The following is a 21860-nucleotide window of genomic DNA, read 5'->3' on the forward strand; positions in this document are numbered from 1 at the left end:
AATTTGTCAACCATTTCTGGCCATTTTGGCCCTCATTTTCGCCTTCATCGTCGTCGACGCTTTGGACGAATGCAAGCCCGAGTACTGGCTCCGGCTCATGAGCCTCCTCCAACCGGAGTCCAGCAACGTCAGGCTTTTGGTGACGTCTCGGCTGCTGGATGAATTCGACGAGGTTTCGAGCGACTCTGAGCAGATTCAGATCACGGCAAACTCGACCGATCTCGATCTCTTCATCGACCACGAGTTCAAATCATATCCGCGGCTGAAGAAGTTCCTGAAGATGGACCCCACGCTCCAGGAAGAAGTGAAGAATAGCATCAAGAGCGCGTGCGATAGCATTTGAGTGACCACGACTAAAATCGGCGCGGTAGAGGTAACGGGGCTAAAAGGTCGTAATTTGCCTAGGTTCTTGGTCGCCTTTCTCCAGATGCAGTCTATCGAGGCTGAGCGGACCTAGGGGGGGGATCCGTGGCAGCCTATGTAGCCTCCCGCGCAAGATCGACGACCTGTACGAGCACACCATGGCACGCATCTTCGGCATGGAAGAGGCCGACAGGAAGCTTGCCGTCGACACTCTGTCGTGGATCGCGTGCGCCAGCCGCCCGCTGGCCACCAAGGAGCTCCAGCACGCCCTCTCCGTCGTCCCCGGCAACTTTGAGCTGGACTTGGACATGATATACCCCGAAGATGACATACGGGATGTTTGCGGCGTGCACTACACCACCCAGGGCTACTTCAGGGACCGCTTCTCCGGCTTCCACGCTACCATCGTGCAGACCTGCACCAGCTACCTATCCCTGAAGGTCTTGGAGCAACCCGATGACCGGGACGGCCAGATCTCGTTCGCCGACGACGACACAGACGAGTCACGGAACCCGCAGGAGCTCCAGAGGTGCTTCGAGGCCCATGGCGCCTCGGCCGACAACCGCCTCTCATACTCGAACAAAATGAACAAGTTTCCATTCGCCGAGTACGCAGCGAAGAACATCGCCTATCACCTGCGGAAGCTGAGCAATGCTCCGACAGCGCCGAGGATCGCGCAGTCGCTGGTCGAGTTCCTGCAGAGCGGCTCCAAAAGGAGCTTCCTTCTCCGAGTTCTTGATTCGTCCTACTATGCGAGTTTCTAATTTATGTCTGGGGGCGGTGACGGTGGCGGTGGCGGAAGCAGCGACGCCAGCGATGGGTTTGACGAGGTGGAAGAAGAGGAAGAGCCTGGGCCGAATAATCTCTGGCACGATATGATGGAAGACTCGCAATTCGACTGGTCATCTGATGAGGAGTCTAGCAACGACAGTCATTTTGCTTCACAGTCGACCGGATATATGCCGAGACTGGCGCCAGACCGTGAGGCCAATGCCATCCACCTGGCAGCCTTCCTCGGCTGGCCGCCAGCCGTGTTGTGGATACTTGAGACAGCCGACGCGCCCTTCGACATCAACATCCTCGATCCGGTTTCCAGGATGCCGCTGTCGATAGCGGTTGCCGAAGAGAACTGGGACGTGGTGGACGTCATCCTCAGCCACGGCGGATCCATCAATTTCCTCGACAAGGCAGGCCATAACATACTGCGGCACGCAGCCAAGAGCAACAAAGTCGACATCATCAAGCGCTTGATCACCACAAATCTCACCCTTGCTCCTGATCCTGCTCCTGCTCTTGCTCCTTACCCTCAAGCCCGCTTTCTCAAAGATGCGTCGCCGAAGGATGTCGTGATGGACGCGCACTCGCTTGAAATGCTCAAATCTAGCCCTTTCTGGCTGCCCCTTCTTGCCATTGTTCACTACATAATATCTCTACTTATGCTGCTCTCCGGTGGCAAGCTCTGGCAGCCAGAGAAGCCAGCGGAGGGCCCAGCGGAGAAACCGGGCGCCATTCCTGAGAACTGTAAGGAACAGGCCGTGTTAGAGGGGCAGGCCGCATCAGAGGCGCAGGCGTCTACCCCGGCGATACAGCCTAGTACTTACCTTCAGCTGATGCTTGCCGCAGGCCTAGGCGATATCGGCGCAATCTAAAAGCTGCTCGCGGCGGGCGAGGCGACCTTCCCGGCGGAGATGTCGATGTTTTACATCACCGCCTCCTTCCTCGCCGTCGAGGCGAACCACCTGTCGGTTGTCGAGAAGATGCTAAAAAGCGGTGTCGGGGTTAACGCGCGCGGCCTAGGGCGCAAGACGGCGCTGCACATCGCTGCGGCCCAGAACTACGTGGAGGTCGTCAAGCTTCTTCTCGACCGAAACGCCAAGCTAGACCTGCGGGATGCGGAGGGCTAGATAACATACACAGCGAACGGAGACAGGGAGCACAAAGAGGGTGAGCATATACATATATAAGAGATTTCTCTTTGTTCCGTACGCAAAAGCTGACAGCAAGCTGGGGGAACCAGTGGTCCAACTTCTGCGAATCGCCGGCGCCGATCCCAACGAAAGAGGTCCGGCCGGCATCACGAGGTTATACCAGGCGGCGGCAAGCGGCGACATCGAGAACGTCAAGTTCCTGCTCCAGAACAGTGTCAACCCGTCCATCACTACCAATTACGGCTAGGCTCCACTGCACTGGGCCGCCAACAGCGGCCACACCGACTGCGTGCGTGAGCTGCTCAAGTGGAAAGTGGACCTGAACACCTTGTGGGATATCTCGACGACGCCGCTCGACATGGCCCGCCAGATGAACCAGACGCACATAATCAGGATTCTGCTCGACGCCGGCGCGAAGACAGCCGAGGAGGTTCTGAAGGAGATTTAAGGAGATAACATCCTCGACGTGGTACGCAGAGCAGAGACGGACGCAGGGGTCTCCCCCAAGGCAAACGCGTTTTTCGCTTCTTACGCCTCACTAACGGGAATCTCGACGAGTACGACCAGGAAGCCGACCCGGAGATTCTTTGAAAAAGGGCCAGCTTGTCACGTATCGGGAGATTCGCGCCTTCGTCGCCCTCAAGCATGAGAAGTTCAAGGGCCTTGTCGAGGGCGGGTCAACAATGACACTACGGCTAAAGGTCTGCCAGAGGGCGGAGATGAGGAACATGCTAATCAATAGTATGGGCGGCAATGCGAGCACGTATTGCAACTACGTAACTAGGTGAACTTGTTAAGGTTAGGTACTCTACGAGTACACTGAATCTGAAGAATAAAAGGAAAAGAGCAAGAGAAGATTTGACATAATGAGCCTGTGATATGGCTTCTTGATATGAGGGACGAACAACTGCCATAAATAAGTTTTCCAGGTACTTGTGTGCAAGCGGCCTCTCGTCAACAATGGGGAAGACCACAACAGAGACACCCCTGAATGGCACACAACTGCCAGCCAGCTGTCGGCAGAATAACACCTGTTCACAGTGCTGAATACGTTCTTCATCCAGACACTTTCGGAAGCACAGCCTTGTCCGCCATTCCATAATGCTCTCCAGCCTAAATCTCAGGGTTGCTCCCATTTTAAGAGTCCCATGGTCCCCCAGTTTCATACCTCTTAAGTGGCCTTGTATTGACAGCCATACCCCGCCTTTCTAATCTCAACTGACACATGTCAACTTTGAAAATGAAATCTTTCAACATTTGCCTTGCCATTGCTGTCATCCGTTCGACAATCGTTGCAGCAATTGGTGACACTATTCCCTGCATCTGCAACTCAGGTCTACCAAAGGGCAACGGAGGCGATTGCAACCAGTGGTGCGGTGACGCCTGTTTGAAGTACCTACGGGAAGAACTCTTGATCATGGACCTAGCCCACTGCTTGGACTCGACTGTATGTCTACACGCCCTGTTGACTGGTGATGGCATCGACACATTGGCTAACTACCTACGATTCCTCCAACAGTGTGATACCGACAGCTCTGCAGAAGATAAAGCTCGAGGTGTCTGCAATTGCAGCTGCAAAAGCGTTCGCCAAGTTTCACAGGAGCCTTGAGGTGAGAAGGCCGGGACGAAAGCGAATTGATGGGAATGTAACATTCGGCGCGGAAGACCTTGGCTGGAGTTCCATCCCAGTCGAGTATTCTTCTCCGCGTTTCAACGCCGTCACGTCCATAACCACGCGCTAATCTATTTTTTCCATAAAAGCCCACGAATGAGAAGTCACAAAGAGAGATACAGACGATATGAATGCCGGTACTTGTCCATGTCGATGATTGTACATAATGAGGCCATTGCTCTGTTGTTTTAGAATAATACAGACCACCACCATTAGACTGGCCAACCATCATGAAGGTATTGACTCAGGCCATCTTCTTAGCGGGGGCGTCAACACTTGTTGATGCCCTGCCTTCAGCTGGACTTGTTTCACCAAGAGCACCACCAGCCGAGTTTACAGCCAATCCAAACGTTGGCCCTGGTGGTACTAGGTGGAAAGACTCCCCCCATTTCCGCATCTACGGCGCAACCGACAATGCCGTAGCCGACAGGACCATCGCCATGCTCGAGGCGGCATACACCTGCTTCGTGAATGACCTCGGATGGCGCAGCCCTGGACTCAGCTACAAACAAGATCACGACAATGGGCCCTGGCACAAGCTCAATGTCTACCAAGTGGAAACCCTTCCCGGAGCTGCCGCCAACACTCCCCTCGACCTCAACAGAGGACTGTCATGGCTCAACGTGGTCAAAGCATGGATGGCAGAGCCAGGTGTCGTCGTTCACGAGTTTGGGCATGCCCTGACCTACTCGGCCGGGTGGTGGATCGACCAGTACCGCACCGGTGCTTGGTGGGAGACCGTCGCCAATTTCGTGGCGGATACCTACCTCACCTCTCCTCACTGCGCCCCAGCACGGGCAAAGTACAACCAACCTGAAGCCAACACCATAGTTGAACTCAAAAAGGTCATTGGCGACTCATATCAGGTCATCGTCGACGGCACAGTCGACACAGCCAACCACTACCAGGCCTTCCCCTTCCTGACCTACCTCCACAGCAACCCCGATCAGATTCAGGGACTGGGCACCAGCATCTTCCCCGGGGTCTGGACACAGTACAAGCGATACAGCGATGAGACACCGCTTCACGTGCTTGAACGCCTCATTGCACCTGGTGGCACGAAGATCCAGACTGTGGTGGCAAAATACTGGGCTCGGATGGCCTTTGTGGACATCAACCACCCCAAGGCTCAAGCCATGTGGAGGAGCCAGAGGTCGCAGATCAACTACGGCAATCTGGATAATCAGGGGAATGGGCGGTATAGAGTCAAAAGTGCGAGACGGCCTAGATATATGGGTGCGAACATCACCCCGCTCAAGACCAATGGGGCGGTGAACGTCAGTGTCACTGTGACGATTTCTGGTGCGGGGAAGTTGACGTCTTTCCTTGCGGTGAGACAGACGAGCGGGGCTGTGAGATATGTTGAGTTGGTCAATAGTAGTGGGAATGTTTCGGTTGGAAATGGAGAAGAGGCCATGCTTGTTGTGGTCAATACTCCGGCGAATCTGGTGCTGTTTGACCCGTTCAAGTTGACAGCAGAGACGAATACCGGGGTTGACTATACCGTTCAGATCTCAGGAGCTACGGTTTAGGCCTATCGGAACAACATTCAGGCACCCGGTCGGCAAGGCAGCATGTGCGTCGTGTACATATGTTATTCGAATCGTTTTTGCCCATCTTGCATCCCTGATGTGCTTGGTGTAGGCACCATTGGCCTTACACTCTGTGGCCTTGCAGATTCTTCGGAAGCTTTCTATCTACCGGCTTTATCACTCTGGACAAATACCCTGCTGGCACACAACTTTGCGGGTAAAGGAGCATCAGCCTTCGGCTAAGCTGTGGGTGCACGTAGCTGAACTCCGCACTTTCATGGTGCTTATATGTACAACCCAGTATGCCAAGCAGACGCAATGTCTTTGCATTGAAGACCTGGCTGTTGAAACAGACAGTTGTGACCTTGAAAGACAACATCAGCAGTCTTTAGCAGGCCATGGGCCCCACATACCAACTGTGGCTCGCCGTAACCCTAATCAGCTCAACAACAGCCCAACCACCTCCCTCAACCACAACCACCTACCCCACCACCATCACAACAACCCTCACAACAACCTACACCAACCCCTCCACCCCATCCGCCACCACCATCGACTACATCACCCTCCTAGACCCCTGGCCTGTCTCTCCCGACTTCGAATCCATCTTCCCCTACCCCCTCACCCAAACCGAAATTCTCTCCCGCACTATCATCCACTCCCCCTCCTCAATCTCCATCTCCCCGCCCACCAGCACAACCCTCACCTGGTCCCTATGGGCAGTCCAAGCGTTTGACATGTCCCCTTATGTCCCCCCCATCTGCCCCGGTCCAGAAGGGGAAGAAGGCTGTGCATACGGGAGCATCAAGCCTCATTATCGATGCGAGGAGTTGGGACTAGAGACGAGGTGTGCGAGGCAGTGCGAGTTGAAGAATTGGATTTGGTGGTGTAGGCTGCCGAGGAATGATGGAAAGGACTCGTTGGATGGTGGTTTGGGTGGTGCGCCGGTGGGGAGGGTTTGCGCGGATAGGGTGGATGGTCGGGGGGGGGACGGGGGAGGCGGGGGGTTGGCTTGGGTGCCGTTAGTGGAACCTTGTGATCATACTGATTTCAAGGTTGGGTGTAAGGTTTGTCGGGAGGAGGAGGAGGAGGAAGGGCGGGTGGAGTGGAGGGGCTGATGGGAGTTAGGTTGTTTGTCTCGCATGGTGGATGGAAAGTGTTGAAAGGAAGGTTTCTCGGCGGCACCGATCGGTTGAGGGACTTTTGGGCATCGGGCCGAGTGCTGTCTGTGTAAATTGTTCAATCTTGTTTTCTGGTTGCGCTAAGCAGTTGGACAGATAGATTGTTCGGTTTGGGACTCGGGCAGAGCTGAAGGTGAATGTGGCATTGCTGTTACACCCTAGAACTTTTGGCAGCCGGTAAATGAGACACTGTCTGACAAGGCTGAAACAAATTTCAACTTACCTTAATATGGGATCCCTCCCTCCTGTCCGAGCTGTCCGAAACATGGTCCATAGTCACTATGCAGAGCTTTTGTGTGCCTACCTGAACTTGAGCACCTGGTAGGCGATTTTCAGAGCCCAGCTTGGCCCACGGTAGGCAGTCTGAGCGAGACAGTCTTCAAGTACCTATCTACTCCATCAATACACGGGTAGGTACTGTCTCGGGCTGTCACCGGAGTGTGGCAACAAATCGGGGTTGGTGGGCTGTATAAGAGCAGGTCAGACTTTCTGACATCCAAGAACCGCAGAGCATAACTTCACCCACAAATTCTTGCAAGATTTTGATAAACAATGCTCAGGCTACTGCTGATCTACCTGGCGTATTACGCCTTGAATGTCTTCTCTGCACCTCCTTCATCTGCAGATCATCGAACGGACCATCAGAGCCAGTCCCAAGTCCTTAAACTTGGTGATGACAAACCTTGTACTTGGGATGATACCTTCGGTGAAGTAGATTGGTAAGAGACTTCAGCTTATCCATACTCACTTTCTGTGCTCCTACTGATACCAGTCCAACCCAGCGGGTCATTCACCATCACGTTTGGCGACGGTAGTTTCCTGGGCTGGAAACTCTACACCACCCTTCGCCTCCCAAACTTCTCGGTTCACTTCGATCTCAACTGCACACATATGGGTGACGTTTGGACAACTGCTCCAAATGCCCCTGGGCTCCCCTACGTAATCTCGATTCACGGCGGTAACGGGTGCATCTCAACGGACTTCTGGTGGACCGATTGGGACAACCTCTGGATCAAGTATGCAAATCAGTGGGTCGATGTGGCCAGCGATTCAAGATGCACAAGTGTGTATTGGAATAGAAAGGGGAGAAGATGCGTTATTGAGACCAGACCCGCTGATCCACAACCCAAATCTGGTGTGGAAGTTGGCGGGGCAACGGTCAGGGGCTAGGGGGGCTTGGTGGAGTCGGTAGCCATGTTCACGATTTGATGTCCCAGCGATTAGGCACGTTGTTGATCACGGTTTGCGTGTTCTTTTAACTTACACTTTCTCTATATACTTGTTCTGATGAAACCGAAAAGGTCACGAATGTATCTATGTATCTACTCTAATTGTGAGCCGGCAATCTATGTGCAAACTTTTTACAAAAAGAAACCCTCCCTCAAGCCCCGTGGTAAGCAAAGAACATGTTGGCAGCACCAGCTGGCAGCACAATGGGTGCCACGCCTGACCCTGCCACCTTGGTATTTGGCCTTTTCCTGCCTTCCTCCCGACTCTCAGACCCTGGTTGGAAAAGAGAAACCAATGGATTCTGTCCCTCTACCACCACCACCTTCACCGCGTAGCCACCCTCTACCTTGCCGGTGCATATCCCCTTCTTTGGAAAAATCTTCGGCATCATCCACCACTGGAAGGCCCGAATCTGCGTCCTGCACGCCCCCCAACCCTTGCTGTACTCCCGCAACCCTCTGTACCTGCTGATGTCACTCATCGCCCACCTCCCCGCATCGGCAAAGTCTTCCTGCCACGACGCCCTAGAGTAAGGAGTTGGCACGGCGGTGTCGTTTCCGTAGGCGTACTTCCAATACTTTGTTCTCGAGAAGGGCGTTCCCTCGGGAAACCCTTGACTCTCGAGGAACGGGGCGAGGGCTACCATGTCCATGATGTGGGTGATCTCATGGAATAAGACACCAAGCTTGAAGTAAGTGGGAGAGAAAACCAAAACGGAGCCGCGGGTGTAGGCCGCAGCTTGGATGGTGGAGCCCTGTCCGCCATCGATGGGGCCGGGCAGGATGACCAGGTTGGCGACGTACTGGCGCATGCCTACGGGGACTTGGCTGAGGGTCTGGTGAGATGTCAGTAATGTATCGCCAGATCATCTCTCGGCTTTTGTTTGGAAACACTGACATCCAAGATGCTATACCACTTTTCCTTTGCATCCTTGTGTCTACACACCGTCCACGGGACGCCGCAGTCTTCGAACCACACATCTCGGACTTGAAAGTCTAGAATCCAAAAGTTGTTGAACTGGGCTTCATGAACGCAGTGAATGGGGTAGTAGCCCTCTTCCCATGGTCTTGATCTCCAATGCATCCGGGGGTAGTCAAAACGTAGGTGCTTGTTTTGCGTGTCTTCGGAAAATGGCGGGTATATCGGAGGTTTGTCGAGCTCATCTCTCTTCTCAAGATCGTCTCTTCCCTCAAGCTGGTTTTTAAATGAGTGAGATGAGGCAAGGATTGCCAGGCTGTTTCCAATGAGCGGAAAGGCAATGGCTGCAAGCAGGGCGGAACAAAGGAGTGAAGCCCGCATGGTAAAGAGAATGTGAGCGTTCTTGATATTCGATCCCAACTGAGAAGCTCTGAAAAGTGGCAGGGGCTTCCTCTTTTCCCAGCCTTCCCAGCCAGAAAAAGGCAGGTACACAGAAGAAAAAAGATAGAAGCAAAAAGCCAACTTGACGCATACACTTTAAGGTATGTGGTTGACTGTCCAGGAAACCCCTGATCATCATCACAAGCAGCCCTGCCACGGGGCAGTGAACTTGTCAGACCGTTTCTTACCAATGCCAACCGGGCCGTTCCTAGCTTCAGCCGCCATTTTTGACATCTTTACAGGTCGACGGTGTGCTTTAGTACGGATAGCTGAGGAAAAGCATCTGAAAAACGGTCTGCAGATAGTCCCACGTTGTTGGTTGAGGGAGACGCCTGCCCCTTAAGTAGAAGCCGTGCCCAATAAGTGATCAAGATTCGTGCACTGCAAATCGCGCCGCAAATGAGTAATAGCTTCGAAACAAGTCTGAATTTCGAGTCATAACTACCGGTTCAATCTCCTGAATCATGGATTCATGATGGTCGTGATGCTAGCTGCCGCTTACAGATAACAGTGCAATGGTTAGCTGACAACGGCCTGTCAACCGTCAAAAGTGTTGACGATTAGTAAACCGTTGGTGAGTCGAGGTTCCAACTACTGGTTGATGAGTTAACGATACTCTTCGATAAATCTCTCGGGGCATCGCGAAGTCGATTCGTCGTACCTTAGGTTGGATGTGGAGAAACTTCTAGGTTTCTTCTTAGAACTTGATGATGGTGACAATCTGAGATTGGACTTCTGGTCCACTCAAGACAGGGTGCCTAACGGCGCAAGTTGTGGAAGCATAATCCGACAAACGGCTCTGAAAAATAGGGTTTTGGGTTTTGCAGCCCTTAGCGCCACCTTTCTTGGCTGCCAGGCTGTATCTAAACATTTTTTTTGTTACACTCTGCAAGTTCCATTCTTTCTCCATGCACTCCGCCAGCTACAAGATGGATCCTGAAACGAAGGAGCTCCTGGACGGCCACCCACTGACAGATTTCTTCCCACTGATTGAGAAAAATACGTTGGTCTCCAACGGTCGCCCGACATATAGGATTCTCTACTGCGTGGTTCCATTTCACCCAGCATATCAGAGGAATGTCATGAACAAACAGCCCTGGTGTATTTTTGGCACATACACCTGCTATCTTGATGATTTGCAAAACTTCTTGAAAAAAGGCTTCACATGGAATGCATCCAACTACATCCCGGAAATGTGCTTCAACACAGAACCCCCAACATGGATGGAACCTTCTGGCTGGAAGCACACTCGTTGCTGGAGTCTTCGACAGTTTCCGAAGCATCCCTCCAGGTCACAGTGGATGGGAAGCATCACTCGGTGCTCGACGTCACCAAAAACACTGACCAACTTCCGTTTCGACCGTTTATCGGCAGAAAATATCTGGTTTGTGACAGTGGACAACTCTTTTGGTTATGAGGGCTTCGTATTTGATCATGGCGATCCCGACAAGAACATCGACTGCATCAACAATATCGCTGTATCGCTTCCTTGGTGGGTGTGGCCGACGAAAGCATCTCGCTTCCAAGTCCTATGGACTGGGTCGACTGTTTGGAGTCACAGTGAACAGAACCGTGGTGTTCATGTTGATTCAGTGTGTTTGGACATTGATCATAATCTTTCTCTACGATTTATACCTCTCACTTTTCCTCGGAGATTCCGCAAAACATTCTGCAGTTTGCAAGACAGAGTTGACGTGCTCGGCGATAAATGGTCCAGGGTTAGGGTGTTTATCTTATCAGAAATTCCCACCCACTCCCAAAACACCCCACCAGCAACCACTGCCTGCTGTCCCCCGGTGAAGCATGGAAACTTCAACAACTTCACTCCGGCCTCGTGACATTCCAGCACCTCATCGCCCCATCGGTATCAAGGGTGCATAAAGATACCGGTCGAACTGCATCATGGATATCACCAGCCATGCTGCTGCACGCAGCCCGCTTACCTTGGCAACGCTTCCGCCAGAGATTCTGATGGGCATCGTCGAGTGTCTCATTCCAACTCCGCCTGAAATCGGCGAGACAGGCCCTGTCGCCCTCGCGCAGATGTTTGAAGGCGAGCCATGGTATGAGTTCATTCTGTGCCGTCGCGCCCTCGCCAGTCTCTGCCTCGTCACGAGGACCTTTCGTGAAATGGCTCACCCCCTCCTCTACCGCGTCATCGCCATCACCAACCCACGAACCATGCTCCTTCTTTTCCGCACCCTGGCTGAGTTTTCACACTACGGATTACACACCCGCTTTCTCTCATGTCACATCACGCTGACCCGCAACAATGTCATCCGCGGGGTGAAAGAAGCGATGCATGAGCAGCTCGGCAGGTTCAAGCCATCCGACGCCCCCGGAGTCATTGCCCAGTACGTCCGCAACTCAATCATGCAGGCAGGTTCAGTCTGCAGTCACTGGATGCAGCCTTACTATGACGGTCTGCCTCAAAACATCTTCTCCATGGTCCTCGCCAGCTGCAAGAGGGTAGAGACGCTCCTCCTAGAGGTCCCCATCTGTGACGAGGACGGCGATTACAACATCCTGTTTCATAAAATGCACGGCGACTTACATGAGTTCGACCTGGCTCGCGACCCTAGCGTGAAAAATGAAGAGCGCCCTTACCAACACATTCATACCCTCCTCTTGCAGGGTGACACCGAAATGATCAAGCACCTCGAGATCGACGAGTGTGACTGCGACATCCCAGACAACTACGGCGTCAAATGCAACACCTACTTCCCCCTGTTTGCGGCTCTGCCCAAGCTCGCCACGGTCGAAGTCACCTGCGACAGCGGCGACTGGACCAACCCCATCGTCAACCTCAACCAAAACATCATGGCCAGGCTTCATGCCATACATCCTGGCTCTACCCAGTTTTACAAGACAATGGCCTCCCTCCCTCCAGACCACCCTTACCTCGGCGGCATCAAGCACATCTACCTCCACAACAGCATGGTAATGCCTCACCATCTTCACTACCTGTTGAGGTTCGCCCCTTACCTGGAGACACTGTACGTAACCCCTCGCCGGATCGAAGACGACGGGCCGGTAAGGTGGCCCCGCGTTCACGGCTCAGAGGAGGAAGACCACGAGTCGCTCAACCTGGGCTTGCAACAATACGGCAAGAAGCACCTCAAGAACCTCGATGTCGGGTGGACGAGCCTCAAGAACATGGAGAAGCTTATCGGCCCAGAAGGGAGGATCATTTGCCTGCCCGAGCTTAAAAACCTGGAGAAGCTGTGCATTCAGCTCGAGACGCTGTACGGAAACATGAAAAACGCGGCTGTTCTCCCTCTCCTGTCACTGCTCCCGCCCAATTTGATGGAGCTGACGATTGAGGACTGGTGGTGGCGGTATGAGAAGCTGTACTTTGACATGAAGATGTGGAAGCCGAAAAAGAAGGTGGAGCATTACACCCGGGAAAAGGCGTATCGTCAGGCGGCCGTGGAGATGCTGATGAGGTTTGCAAAGTCGCTTGATGTGACGACCAACCGGCTGAAGAAGGTGATGCTGGTGTGCAAGATTCCGTGGACGTGGGTGCTGGAGGGGGCGGTGGAGGCTGATGAGCACTTTATGGGGGTGAAGCTCGCGTTTGAGGAGAAGGGGGTGGTGTTTGAGGTGGATTGTGACGAGGTCGAGGAGGAGGAGAAGCGGGCAAAGAGGGATGTTCCGGTGTATCAGCCTTGCCCGAGGCCTAACGCGCCAGAGTATGATGAGTATGATGAGTTTGACGAGTTTGATGAGTATCCGTATGATGATTACCCGTACTAGTGAGAGGGGTTTGCTAGAAGATTTAGACCATCAACGAGAGCTGTTGCAATGTCGGTTGTTATCTTTGTGTAGAGTAGTCTTTAGACAAAGGTACATCTATTGCCCACCTTCGTCGTAGTTTCTGCTGTGCCACTTGCAATAGGCTTTGTTGCCCGACCTGCCCACGTTGCTCATGACATGGACTCTGCATGGAAAAATGGTTACCAAAAACCGCAGACACAAAGGCCTCACGTCCACGATGAACAAGGCCAAGAGACCCCCAGGTCAAGGTAAACAGGTTTCCTGCGCCATCGTCGTCACTTCCAAGAACTTTGGCCTCGTCGACATGCAACAAAAATCCGAACTCGGACTCAACAGCTCGAACCAACTGCAGCGAAGGAATCGACAGCCACACCTTCTTTTTGCTTGGGTCGTATCGGAAACACACCAGGTCAACTGCCGAGTTGCCGAGCGGGAGGAGGTCATCCTCTCGGGGCGCGGCGTATTCACTGCGTCGTTTTGCTGGCTGTCACGGTGTATACAGGTAGGCAGAAAGGATAGAAGAGGAATGCAATAGGCATCAACATTATTCTCTATTCTAGAACCCCCCCCCCTCTTGACACAAAAGATTCCTTCTCCTCCCAATATAGCCATCCATCATCCAAGCTGCATTATGTTTGCTCGTGTATATACATATCTTTTGCAAAGTGTAAATAAATATGGTAGGCAAGTTTGATGTCTGGCCCGAGTGCACTGCCAGAGGTTACTCAAGACCATAAAGAGAAGAATCGGTTGGCAGATATGATCTGATGACAAAGGAGAGTGTTCGCAACACAGACCACGTTTCACACAACTGTGGCTGCAAATCGGAATATCCCACCCTCACATATATGTCCCGGGTATTTCTGCCTGATGATGTGTTGATGCGAAATTGGCCTCTATTTCTTCCTCTGAGCCCTCGCCCCCTGATATCTCCGGTTTTATGACCTCCCACAAATATCACATGGTATCCAAACAAAAATTCTAGAAGTGAACAAATTATTATGCTGGATTAAACGCCCCCTTATGACTGGGCCTGCTTCGGCCTGTCCCCGTCGGCTGGGCTTGTGCCATTGCCGTTGAGGAGGAATCCCTTCTCGGCCAAGCCGGCCTTGCCTTCCTCGTTGTCATCGTCAAACACCTTCTTCTCCAGCCACTGGGTGGCTCTCGCGCAGGCCGTATCCACGTACTTCATCCAGGCCCAGGCGGCAATGTACGTAAGGGTGGTGAAAACCAGAATCGAGGCCATCTTGTGGGCGCGGGACTTGGGGTGGAGGTACTCCTGCTGCTTCTGGGACCCGTCTTCGTTCTTACCGGCGGGTTCCCAGGGCTCTCCAGTGATCCCATACACAATCCACATGCCAACAGTGCGGAGGATGGTTCCGTGGGTGAGGTAGACAGCGAAAGAGTGGTGTCCGAGCCAGATCAGAAGACGATGCGAGAGGAGCTTCTGGATGAAGGGCGAGATAAAGATGGAGATGGAGGTGCACATGATGAAAAAGGCCGATGTTCGTCGGTGGACATTGGACCCCTTAGGTACCAAGAAACTGCCCTGGTTCTGACCATCAACCGGATTCAGGAGGAACTTGTGGAGACTCATGGACCAAGGAGCCCAGTCCTCATGCTCTTGCGGGTACGAGCCGACATAGCCACCGACCAAGAGCAGGAAGGGGGCAACGACGCAGGTGAGAAGGCGCTGGTGAGAGGTGATAAAGTTTTGCGTGGGACGGTGCTGGGAGAGTTCGGCAAGAAGGGTCCCAAGCGCAAGCATTGCACCAAAGGTTTCTGTTTGTCCAAAAGATGTCAGTTTAAAATCAGATGTATGGTCCGTGCACGGCTATGACGTACCAGTCAAGTGTCCAACATTCATCAACCAGTACGTGATCAGGAGAACATGCACCAAAACACGGTACTTGAAACGCATCCCGATGGTGGCAGCCAACACGATATACACTTGGAAAGCTCCGATGAGCAGCGGGCGCATGGCCCACTGATGCCGGTCATAAACGTTCTCGGTGTTGGTCCATGTCGTCAAGGAGGAGCGGAAGAGTCTGCGGATGTTGTCGCCCAGTGGCATTGGGTCCGGCGCATCAAAACGCACCCAGAAAGCGTCACAGCGGTTGGCGGCCCGGTAGGCACCGAGAACCGACATGAAGAAGCTGATCAGGGTGGCAATAAGAGCTGGAAGCATCAGGCGCGGAGGGCGCCGGAAAGCGCTCCTCGCAATCGTCTTGAGCGCAGCTGGCGCATTGCCCTGTTGGTAGGCGAGCTTTAATGGCTTATTGGCACATACAAAGCCCGTCAAGAAGGCGAAGATGGGCACGCCAATTCGTCCTTGGTATGGGATGCGCAGGTAAGGATATTGCAGCAATCTGGGAGCCTCTCCCTTAGAGTCGGCTGGCCAGAAAAGTGGAAAATCCAAAGCGCGGGCAATGTGGGTGGTGATAACGAGAGCCGATGTGACACCTCGAAGACCCTGTGGGCGTAATAAAAAAACAAACAGTCAGCACTGGAACGGGTGGAAGCTGGGGAAACCGTCGTCTATCAATCGTCACCGGACCATGCAGGACCACTCGGAGCCGGACCCGGAGGTGGCTGCAAAGGCAAAGGCGGACACAGGCACGGGGACACCCGAGCGGTCGACAAAATCCGAGAAAATGTTGCCACGTACCTCCACCCATTTGATGTTTCGTTGATTCGGTCGAGCAGCCATGGTGAACTAAACAGTCGAAAAGTGCCGTCAAGGCCGGAAAAGAAGTCGGGGAAAAATCAATACAAGACAAGTCCCTATGCGATGATCCTCCCCCACAAAACCCTGAGGTGGAGAGAAAAAAGGGGACAAGCAAGCCACAGGATGTTCGGTCGTCGCGGCTATGTGTGTGTCGCCCAAAAGAGTGTGGTGAAGACAAGTGGAGAAGCCGCAAAAATAGAGGAGCCCGAGTCGTCGGAGGTCGGGGCCGAGATGGAATGATCCAGAGGTTCCAGATGTCGGCGGAGAAACAGGAAAAAAAAGGAGAGGCTAATTATTATTGGCAGCGGAGCATCGAGAGAGAGAGAGTCGACAGAAGACAGAGCGAGGTCGTCGTCAGTGCAAGCGTAGCAAAGATAGGTTGATTTCAGTCGGTGAAAGTTGACAGCAAGGCCCGTTGCATCTGGAGTTGCGCAGAGCTTGTCAAATTGGGCGGTCGTGAGGCTTCGTTCGCTTCTTGTCGTTGCCCCTGCGCCGTGATTGCTTCTTGTGCTCGCGTAGCACTGCTGAGGCTGGGTCGGACGTTGGCGTCGTCGGGGAATTGGGTGGTTTGGAAAGGGCAGCGGGCCTCGGAAGGGGATTCGTCGAGGGCGTCCCAAGATTATAGGTATTAAAAGGTGGTGAAAAACCAGGGCGCGGATTTGGTGGCGGACATGGAGAAGTGGAAGGGGAATTCCTGTTTTTTTTGAACCAAGAGGCGACATCAGTGCCCGGCCTATATTTTTACACGTTACAGGGAGATGGCATGGAACCGTAGCGAGCCCCCCAGCATGCCCAGAACGCCCAGCAAACCGCCAAGTCCTCCAACAACACACCACTACCACGCTTGATTGCAGGGGGCGGGCAGTGAAGAGCACAACTCTCCTTTTCCGTACAGAAGAGGGCTTCACCTCATTGCTCATTCAATTCGTCATCATCCAGCTCCAACACAAATCCTTCTCAGCCCATCAACAATTGGCTCCGAAGCTGATCAAGAAAGGCGTCACTCCTTATGGCTTCAGCCTGCACATCCCGCGCAGCCACATGCAGCCACTTGGGACAGCAAATCCATCCGGGCCCCTGGACAGACGGTGGACTGGAGAGCCGGGATTTGGGCTGCCCCACTTCTCCGTTTTTGTTTCTAAGACAGACTGAGGGCCCAGTATCCGTGTGTATAAAAAGAGGACGCCCACGACGACAGCGCCAGCGCCAGCGGCGGCGGCGGCAGCGACGACAGCTTACTGTCTTGGGCAGTCCTAGACAGTTGTTCTCCCTGTGCTACGAACTCGTGGGCTCTGCGACGGGTGTGGCTGCCTTTCCTCCCGCTGTCGTGCGGTGTGGGCGTGCACCGGTGATCTGTCCCTGATTTTTCTTTTGAAGGAGCCAAGGAGCCATTCCACTTACACTGCCCGTCATCCCATCTTGATTTGAGCAGACGAAGACCTCGTCCCCCGGCCCGACTGCCTCTTCCATATCCTCCGTCAGTGAGCAGAATGCGACATCGTCTTTCCAGTCAAGTTTGTCGAATGCCCTCACACCCTCCACCATTGCGTGGACACGGCACAGATGGTCTTGGCGATTTGCCGTTTTGCCGACAAACAGGCACAAAGGTTAGACACTGTGCACCACCAAACTTCTTGGCATTTGCCGCACGTTTCAACCCCACACCCTCCAACGATGCTGCCGGGACTTTGTGTTGACCGCATCGAGATTCTCGGATTTAACTTCATGACTGACTGTTGACTGCTCCGTCGCCAGCTTCCGGCCAACCGGCCACTCCGCCCTCTTCGCCGTCAACAAACGACAGCTCCGCGTCCCGTCGCCGCCCTGGAGCACGCGACACCTCAACCACCGGGCCAGGCCCGTGGCCGGGTTTCTTAGCGCCGTCCCGGTACCCGCTGAAGAAAAGGGGGACATCGCCTAGCAGCTTGGCGATATCAACACCGCTCAGCTGTTCATCTGTTCACACATACGGATACAATACTCCGTACGGAGTTATGCAATACATAATAATCCGGTCAATGTCAACACACATGGGGGGGGGGAGGGGGGGAACAGCCTGCGGATCTCTGAAACTGCGAGATGCCAGTTGCTTTCAGGTTGTTGCTCAACTTCCATCCAAGTTCCAGGTTTCTCCATCCGTTCTGGTGGATAATAAATGTGGTATATCCACCGGGCCCCAGAGCCTCCGCACCGAATTTGTTCTCGAACTTCTTCTGCCGCTCGCGGCCAGCGATGATCCCTCGCCCGCTCGCGCATCCGAGACTCCATGTTCGACCAGTCTTCTACCTGACGTGTCACCAACATTGAAACATTTCCTCTCCTCTCTTCCACAAGGCCGCAACGGTTCACTGACAAGTCTCACGCGATTGACATGTTGACAGTGTCCTTGATGGGAATCTCCGTTCTGGTGGACCTGATTGGCGGGGTATCCCTCCGAGAAAAGAGCAAGCACTAACCCAAAAAAAAAACTTTAAGTAGGCTGCTGACTTCTCTACCCCTGAAACACACGCGCTCGAGCCAGGGCAAGCATCCAACGCAAATCCACCGGCTTTCGTCTGAACAACGCCCCCATCCCTCACACCAAGCGCTGGGTCAGCTGATGGCAATCACGATGGGTTACAGGCCACAATGTCTGTCGGTGATGTTCGATGTCCGATGCCGCCAAACATATGCTCGGATGTCATCTCGCGAATTCAGGGGCTAAGAAAACGGCCACCAAGCGAAGCGGGCAATCGCGTCTTGGGTCACTTCGGATTGTGGGGGAGATTCATCATTCCGGCCCTAGCCTTCTTTCAGTGTCTCAGAGGTGACATTCAACTTTTTTTCTTCTCGAATTTTTAAATATTTTCTCGTCTGTTTTGGATGGTCCCCAAACTGACCCTTCTGTTCTTTCCATTCCGATCAAGCTGCATTGTCATCTCCGACTGTCCTGATTTTCAGGGACCAGCACCTGCATGCGCCGGAGAATGCTCCATTTGGGAGTGATAGGCGGCACTAGCAAGTTTAGCATTCATGTGGGAAACGGCTTTCACCGCTTTATGACTTCACACCTTTGGTCAAGATGCATCAACCACGCGTCCTTTTCATGCGTCAACCTACACACTTCAGTTGCATAACACCTACGGCCTGATGATCTCCGCTCTCTTTCTGGATGCCAAACTTCTAGGTTTATCACACCCTTGCTTCCCAGCATTGGAATGTCTTCCGTGTTGTATCCAACCTATCAAGTTAGCAGGGGCTCATGAAGACCATCGAGGCTTGACTATACCCAACTGCACACAGTGATTATATTACTAGTCCCACCACTTACCTAATCTTTAATCCAAGTCAGAAAGCTCGCATTGTACTATCACTGCACAACATCATCGTGAATTAAACAGAACTGTACACTAAGGGGAAAGAACCCTTTGTCCGAAAGAATACATTGTTAAGCCTCAATGTGTTGTGTTGAGCTGCTGAGGTGGCATAAAACTGGTCTACATATCAGGGAAACAAGACATGGATAAAAACGATACCATGCTTTCTCTCCTTACCTTATGTTGTCACAAGGAGGACTCAAAACCGGCCATTCATCAAGTAACCATTCAAGAGTTTGACTTCTTGTTTCTTGAGCTTGTCGTTGGGTATCATGAATGGCTGAGGCAAAGAAAAAGAGTTCAGTATAGTATTCCACGTGTGTCAATGTCTTCAAGGCAGCGCGAGTAGGCAGAGAAGGGCAACAGACTGAACAATGTGAGGAAGGTCGATGCTCCATTCTAGAAATCTCTATATAGACCTTTTGTTATAAGGGTTTCCGTCTCCAAGCACTCGCAATCGTGCCTGGTGACCATCTCTCCTCTCTCCTCCATGACATTCAGTTGTCATGATGCCTCACTTTGGCTTGGTTCGTGTTGCTTCCCCTGGTGGATGGTCGCGGGAATTTATCTTTTGCGATTATTGTCTACGCCAGGAGCGAAATGAGGACACCACAGAGAGCTACTGCTCGCTTCATCGACCTGGACGTGATCAAACACAAGCTACACCTTCTTTGAGAGAAGACCATGTCGAAAACGCCATCCAGACCACCCTGCTCGCTGCGTGTGAGGCTTCAGAAAGTGATTCCCACGCTGACAATGGGGAACCCTTGGTATTGTCAGCCGACTCGCCCCCGTCTCAACCATCTTCTTCTTCTGCCGAGAAGAAACACCAAACCGACCGGCCCACAGAGTCCCGTTCATCATCTCCCCCAACAGACGATACTCCTGACCAAACTGAAGCATCACGGCAGTCCTCATCGCAGACAATCCCATCTACTGCCCAAACCAAGCAACCAGGTCGTAGAGGCCCTGGTCGTCGAGCCGATAACCTCCGGATCAACCTTCCCAACCCACCCCCGCTTCCAGAACCCGGACAGCGTCCAAGCCGAGAGGTCCTCGCCCGACACGGCGTAATCGTCCCCCATATACCCCTCGTTCCAGCCCTGAGACCTTCCAAGCAACCTTCGGCGACCGCCACTGACCTGGCATGGTACAAAGCACATAGGCTGTGCACCAACTGCCACAAGGAGGTGGACGACCTCCACTTCTCCAAGTGTTCTGCCTGTCGGGCAGCCGGGCTGGAACGCGCTCGGAGATACCAAGCCAGGAAGAGGGAAGAGAAGGCGATGCAAATGAAAATGGCAAAGGAGAGCCAGGGGCGGGACGGAACCCAGTCGTCCGAGAGGCAGAGTGAACAGTCAAACGCCCGGACCTTGTGCTTGCCCAGGTTGACTACTACACCCCAACCAATCCACCTGATGCCAGACGCCAGCGCCAGAGACAGAATCTACATGACTTTTATCGACACGCTTCCAATCTACCCCCGGCGGCGCTCGATAGGTAGTGGTCAAAGGGCTGTGTTGGGCCCGAGTCGGGAACAAGACCTCTATCTCCACGCGTTGGACAGGCTGACTGACATACGCCTGTCCACAACTTTTTCCTCCCCCTCGTCATTACCAGAAGCGGCTCCCGGTCCACATCACACGTCGCCACCACCCCGTGAACGACCGCGCGGGTATTCCCCCCCGGACCCTCAAACCTCCAGGAATAAATCCAACTCTGCATGGCGCATGTCGTCAGGTTCCCTGCCCACACCTGCGCCGTCGTCCTCTCCTTTTGGACCTCAGTCCTCATCCAACGCCGCAGAACAACAGTCATCCCCTTTCAGACGCAGGGGTGAGGAAGGGGAATACCAACTCCACCCTTTACTGACAAATATCCCACCGGAGCAGTGGTCTTCGCTGCCATCATCATGGCGGCCGGAACCAGAGATGCCAGTGCGGGGTGGTTATCCATCTAACGCTGGCAACCGGGGGGTTGGTGTTGATCATGGGTGTTATAACAGACAGCAACGTGGCTTGCTGGGTGATGTGCGACAGGATTGTCCTTACCGGTATCATCACCCCAGCACTGCGGTCGCTGGAAGCGGTGAGAGACAATATGACGAAGGGTCTGGGGGCTGGGTTGACGGCCCGGTGGCAAAGAGGGTGGATATGAACGTTGTTGATCCGGCGTTGGTGAGTGTGCAGGAGGGTATGATGATGGGTGGGTTGGAGGAGGTGGACATTGAGGGGTTTGTTAGTTTGTCTGGAGCGGAGGAAGGGGTGGTGGAGAGGGTGGTGGGCGGGAGTCTGGGGAGGGTGAAGATCGAGAGGGTGGGCGGTCTTTTTGAGTTCGAGAAAGAGGGTTGCATACCTACATAGTCACACCTGACAATTCTTTTTGGCTCAGTCCGTATTGGTCTCACAAGGTGAGCAAAAGGTAAGCGCAGTGAGCATCACCCTGAGCTGAAGTGGGTTTAAGGACCGCTCGGCTATACTTACCGCAACCAAAACTAATATAACTTCCGTTTTCTCCTTACGCGTGCCAGTAGCCCATTATTAAGCCCACTAGAACCACCATTTATATTAAAATTACAACTTTATATATAAACAGACTTATCTATATTTCTAATAGAAAATGACATTTATAAATTATATATTTATAAATATTAAGTTAAATAACTTTAATTACTATAATTTAAAGATTATGAAAAGATAGCGGGAATATATATACTAGATTACCTATCCGTTAC

The 21860-nt window shown here is 53.1% G+C and overlaps 7 protein-coding genes across 7 annotated transcripts, besides 3 other annotated features; 5 read left to right on the forward strand and 2 right to left on the reverse strand.

Moving 5' to 3' along the window:
- Nucleotides 1-43: part of a long terminal repeat (LTR centrolene) that runs on past the window's edge.
- A 54-nt stretch (nt 44-97) lies between these two features.
- PODANS_7_4005 (uncharacterized protein) lies at nt 98-2012 on the forward strand (the record flags this gene model as incomplete). Its single annotated transcript, XM_001907577.1, has 3 exons — nt 98-304; nt 390-1105; nt 1169-2012. The coding sequence occupies 3 exons, from the start codon at nt 98-100 to the stop codon at nt 2010-2012; spliced, it is 1767 nt and encodes a 588-aa protein (XP_001907612.1).
- A 1084-nt stretch (nt 2013-3096) lies between these two features.
- Nucleotides 3097-3176: a long terminal repeat (arthroleptis).
- Nucleotides 3177-4193: 1017 nt separating this feature from the next.
- PODANS_7_4000 (uncharacterized protein) lies at nt 4194-5495 on the forward strand (the record flags this gene model as incomplete). The annotated part of the gene is made up of 1 exon (XM_001907578.1): nt 4194-5495. The coding sequence occupies one exon, from the start codon at nt 4194-4196 to the stop codon at nt 5493-5495; it is 1302 nt and encodes a 433-aa protein (XP_001907613.1).
- A 1733-nt stretch (nt 5496-7228) lies between these two features.
- Nucleotides 7229-7846, forward strand: PODANS_7_3990 (uncharacterized protein; the record flags this gene model as incomplete). The annotated part of the gene is made up of 2 exons (XM_001907579.1): nt 7229-7395; nt 7459-7846. 2 exons carry the CDS (start codon nt 7229-7231, stop codon nt 7844-7846), a joined length of 555 nt encoding a protein of 184 aa, XP_001907614.1.
- A 211-nt stretch (nt 7847-8057) lies between these two features.
- PODANS_7_3985 (uncharacterized protein) lies at nt 8058-9205 on the reverse strand (the record flags this gene model as incomplete). Its single annotated transcript, XM_001907580.1, has 2 exons — nt 8058-8741; nt 8804-9205. The coding sequence occupies 2 exons, from the start codon at nt 9203-9205 to the stop codon at nt 8058-8060; spliced, it is 1086 nt and encodes a 361-aa protein (XP_001907615.1).
- A 1962-nt stretch (nt 9206-11167) lies between these two features.
- PODANS_7_3980 (uncharacterized protein) lies at nt 11168-13021 on the forward strand (the record flags this gene model as incomplete). The annotated part of the gene is made up of 1 exon (XM_001907581.1): nt 11168-13021. One exon carries the CDS (start codon nt 11168-11170, stop codon nt 13019-13021), a length of 1854 nt encoding a protein of 617 aa, XP_001907616.1.
- A 1042-nt stretch (nt 13022-14063) lies between these two features.
- Nucleotides 14064-15752, reverse strand: PODANS_7_3970 (uncharacterized protein; the record flags this gene model as incomplete). Its single annotated transcript, XM_001907582.1, has 3 exons — nt 14064-14824; nt 14888-15515; nt 15600-15752. 3 exons carry the CDS (start codon nt 15750-15752, stop codon nt 14064-14066), a joined length of 1542 nt encoding a protein of 513 aa, XP_001907617.1.
- Nucleotides 15753-19632: 3880 nt separating this feature from the next.
- PODANS_7_3960 (uncharacterized protein) lies at nt 19633-21489 on the forward strand (the record flags this gene model as incomplete). Its single annotated transcript, XM_001907583.1, has 1 exon — nt 19633-21489. The coding sequence occupies one exon, from the start codon at nt 19633-19635 to the stop codon at nt 21487-21489; it is 1857 nt and encodes a 618-aa protein (XP_001907618.1).
- Nucleotides 21478-21716: a long terminal repeat (schoutedenella).
- Between the last annotated feature and the right edge of the window lie 144 nt (nt 21717-21860).

This window comes from Podospora anserina, chromosome 7 (assembly GCF_000226545.1).
Source record: "Podospora anserina S mat+ genomic DNA chromosome 7, supercontig 1".
NCBI classification, from domain to species: Eukaryota; Fungi; Ascomycota; class Sordariomycetes; order Sordariales; family Podosporaceae; genus Podospora; species Podospora anserina.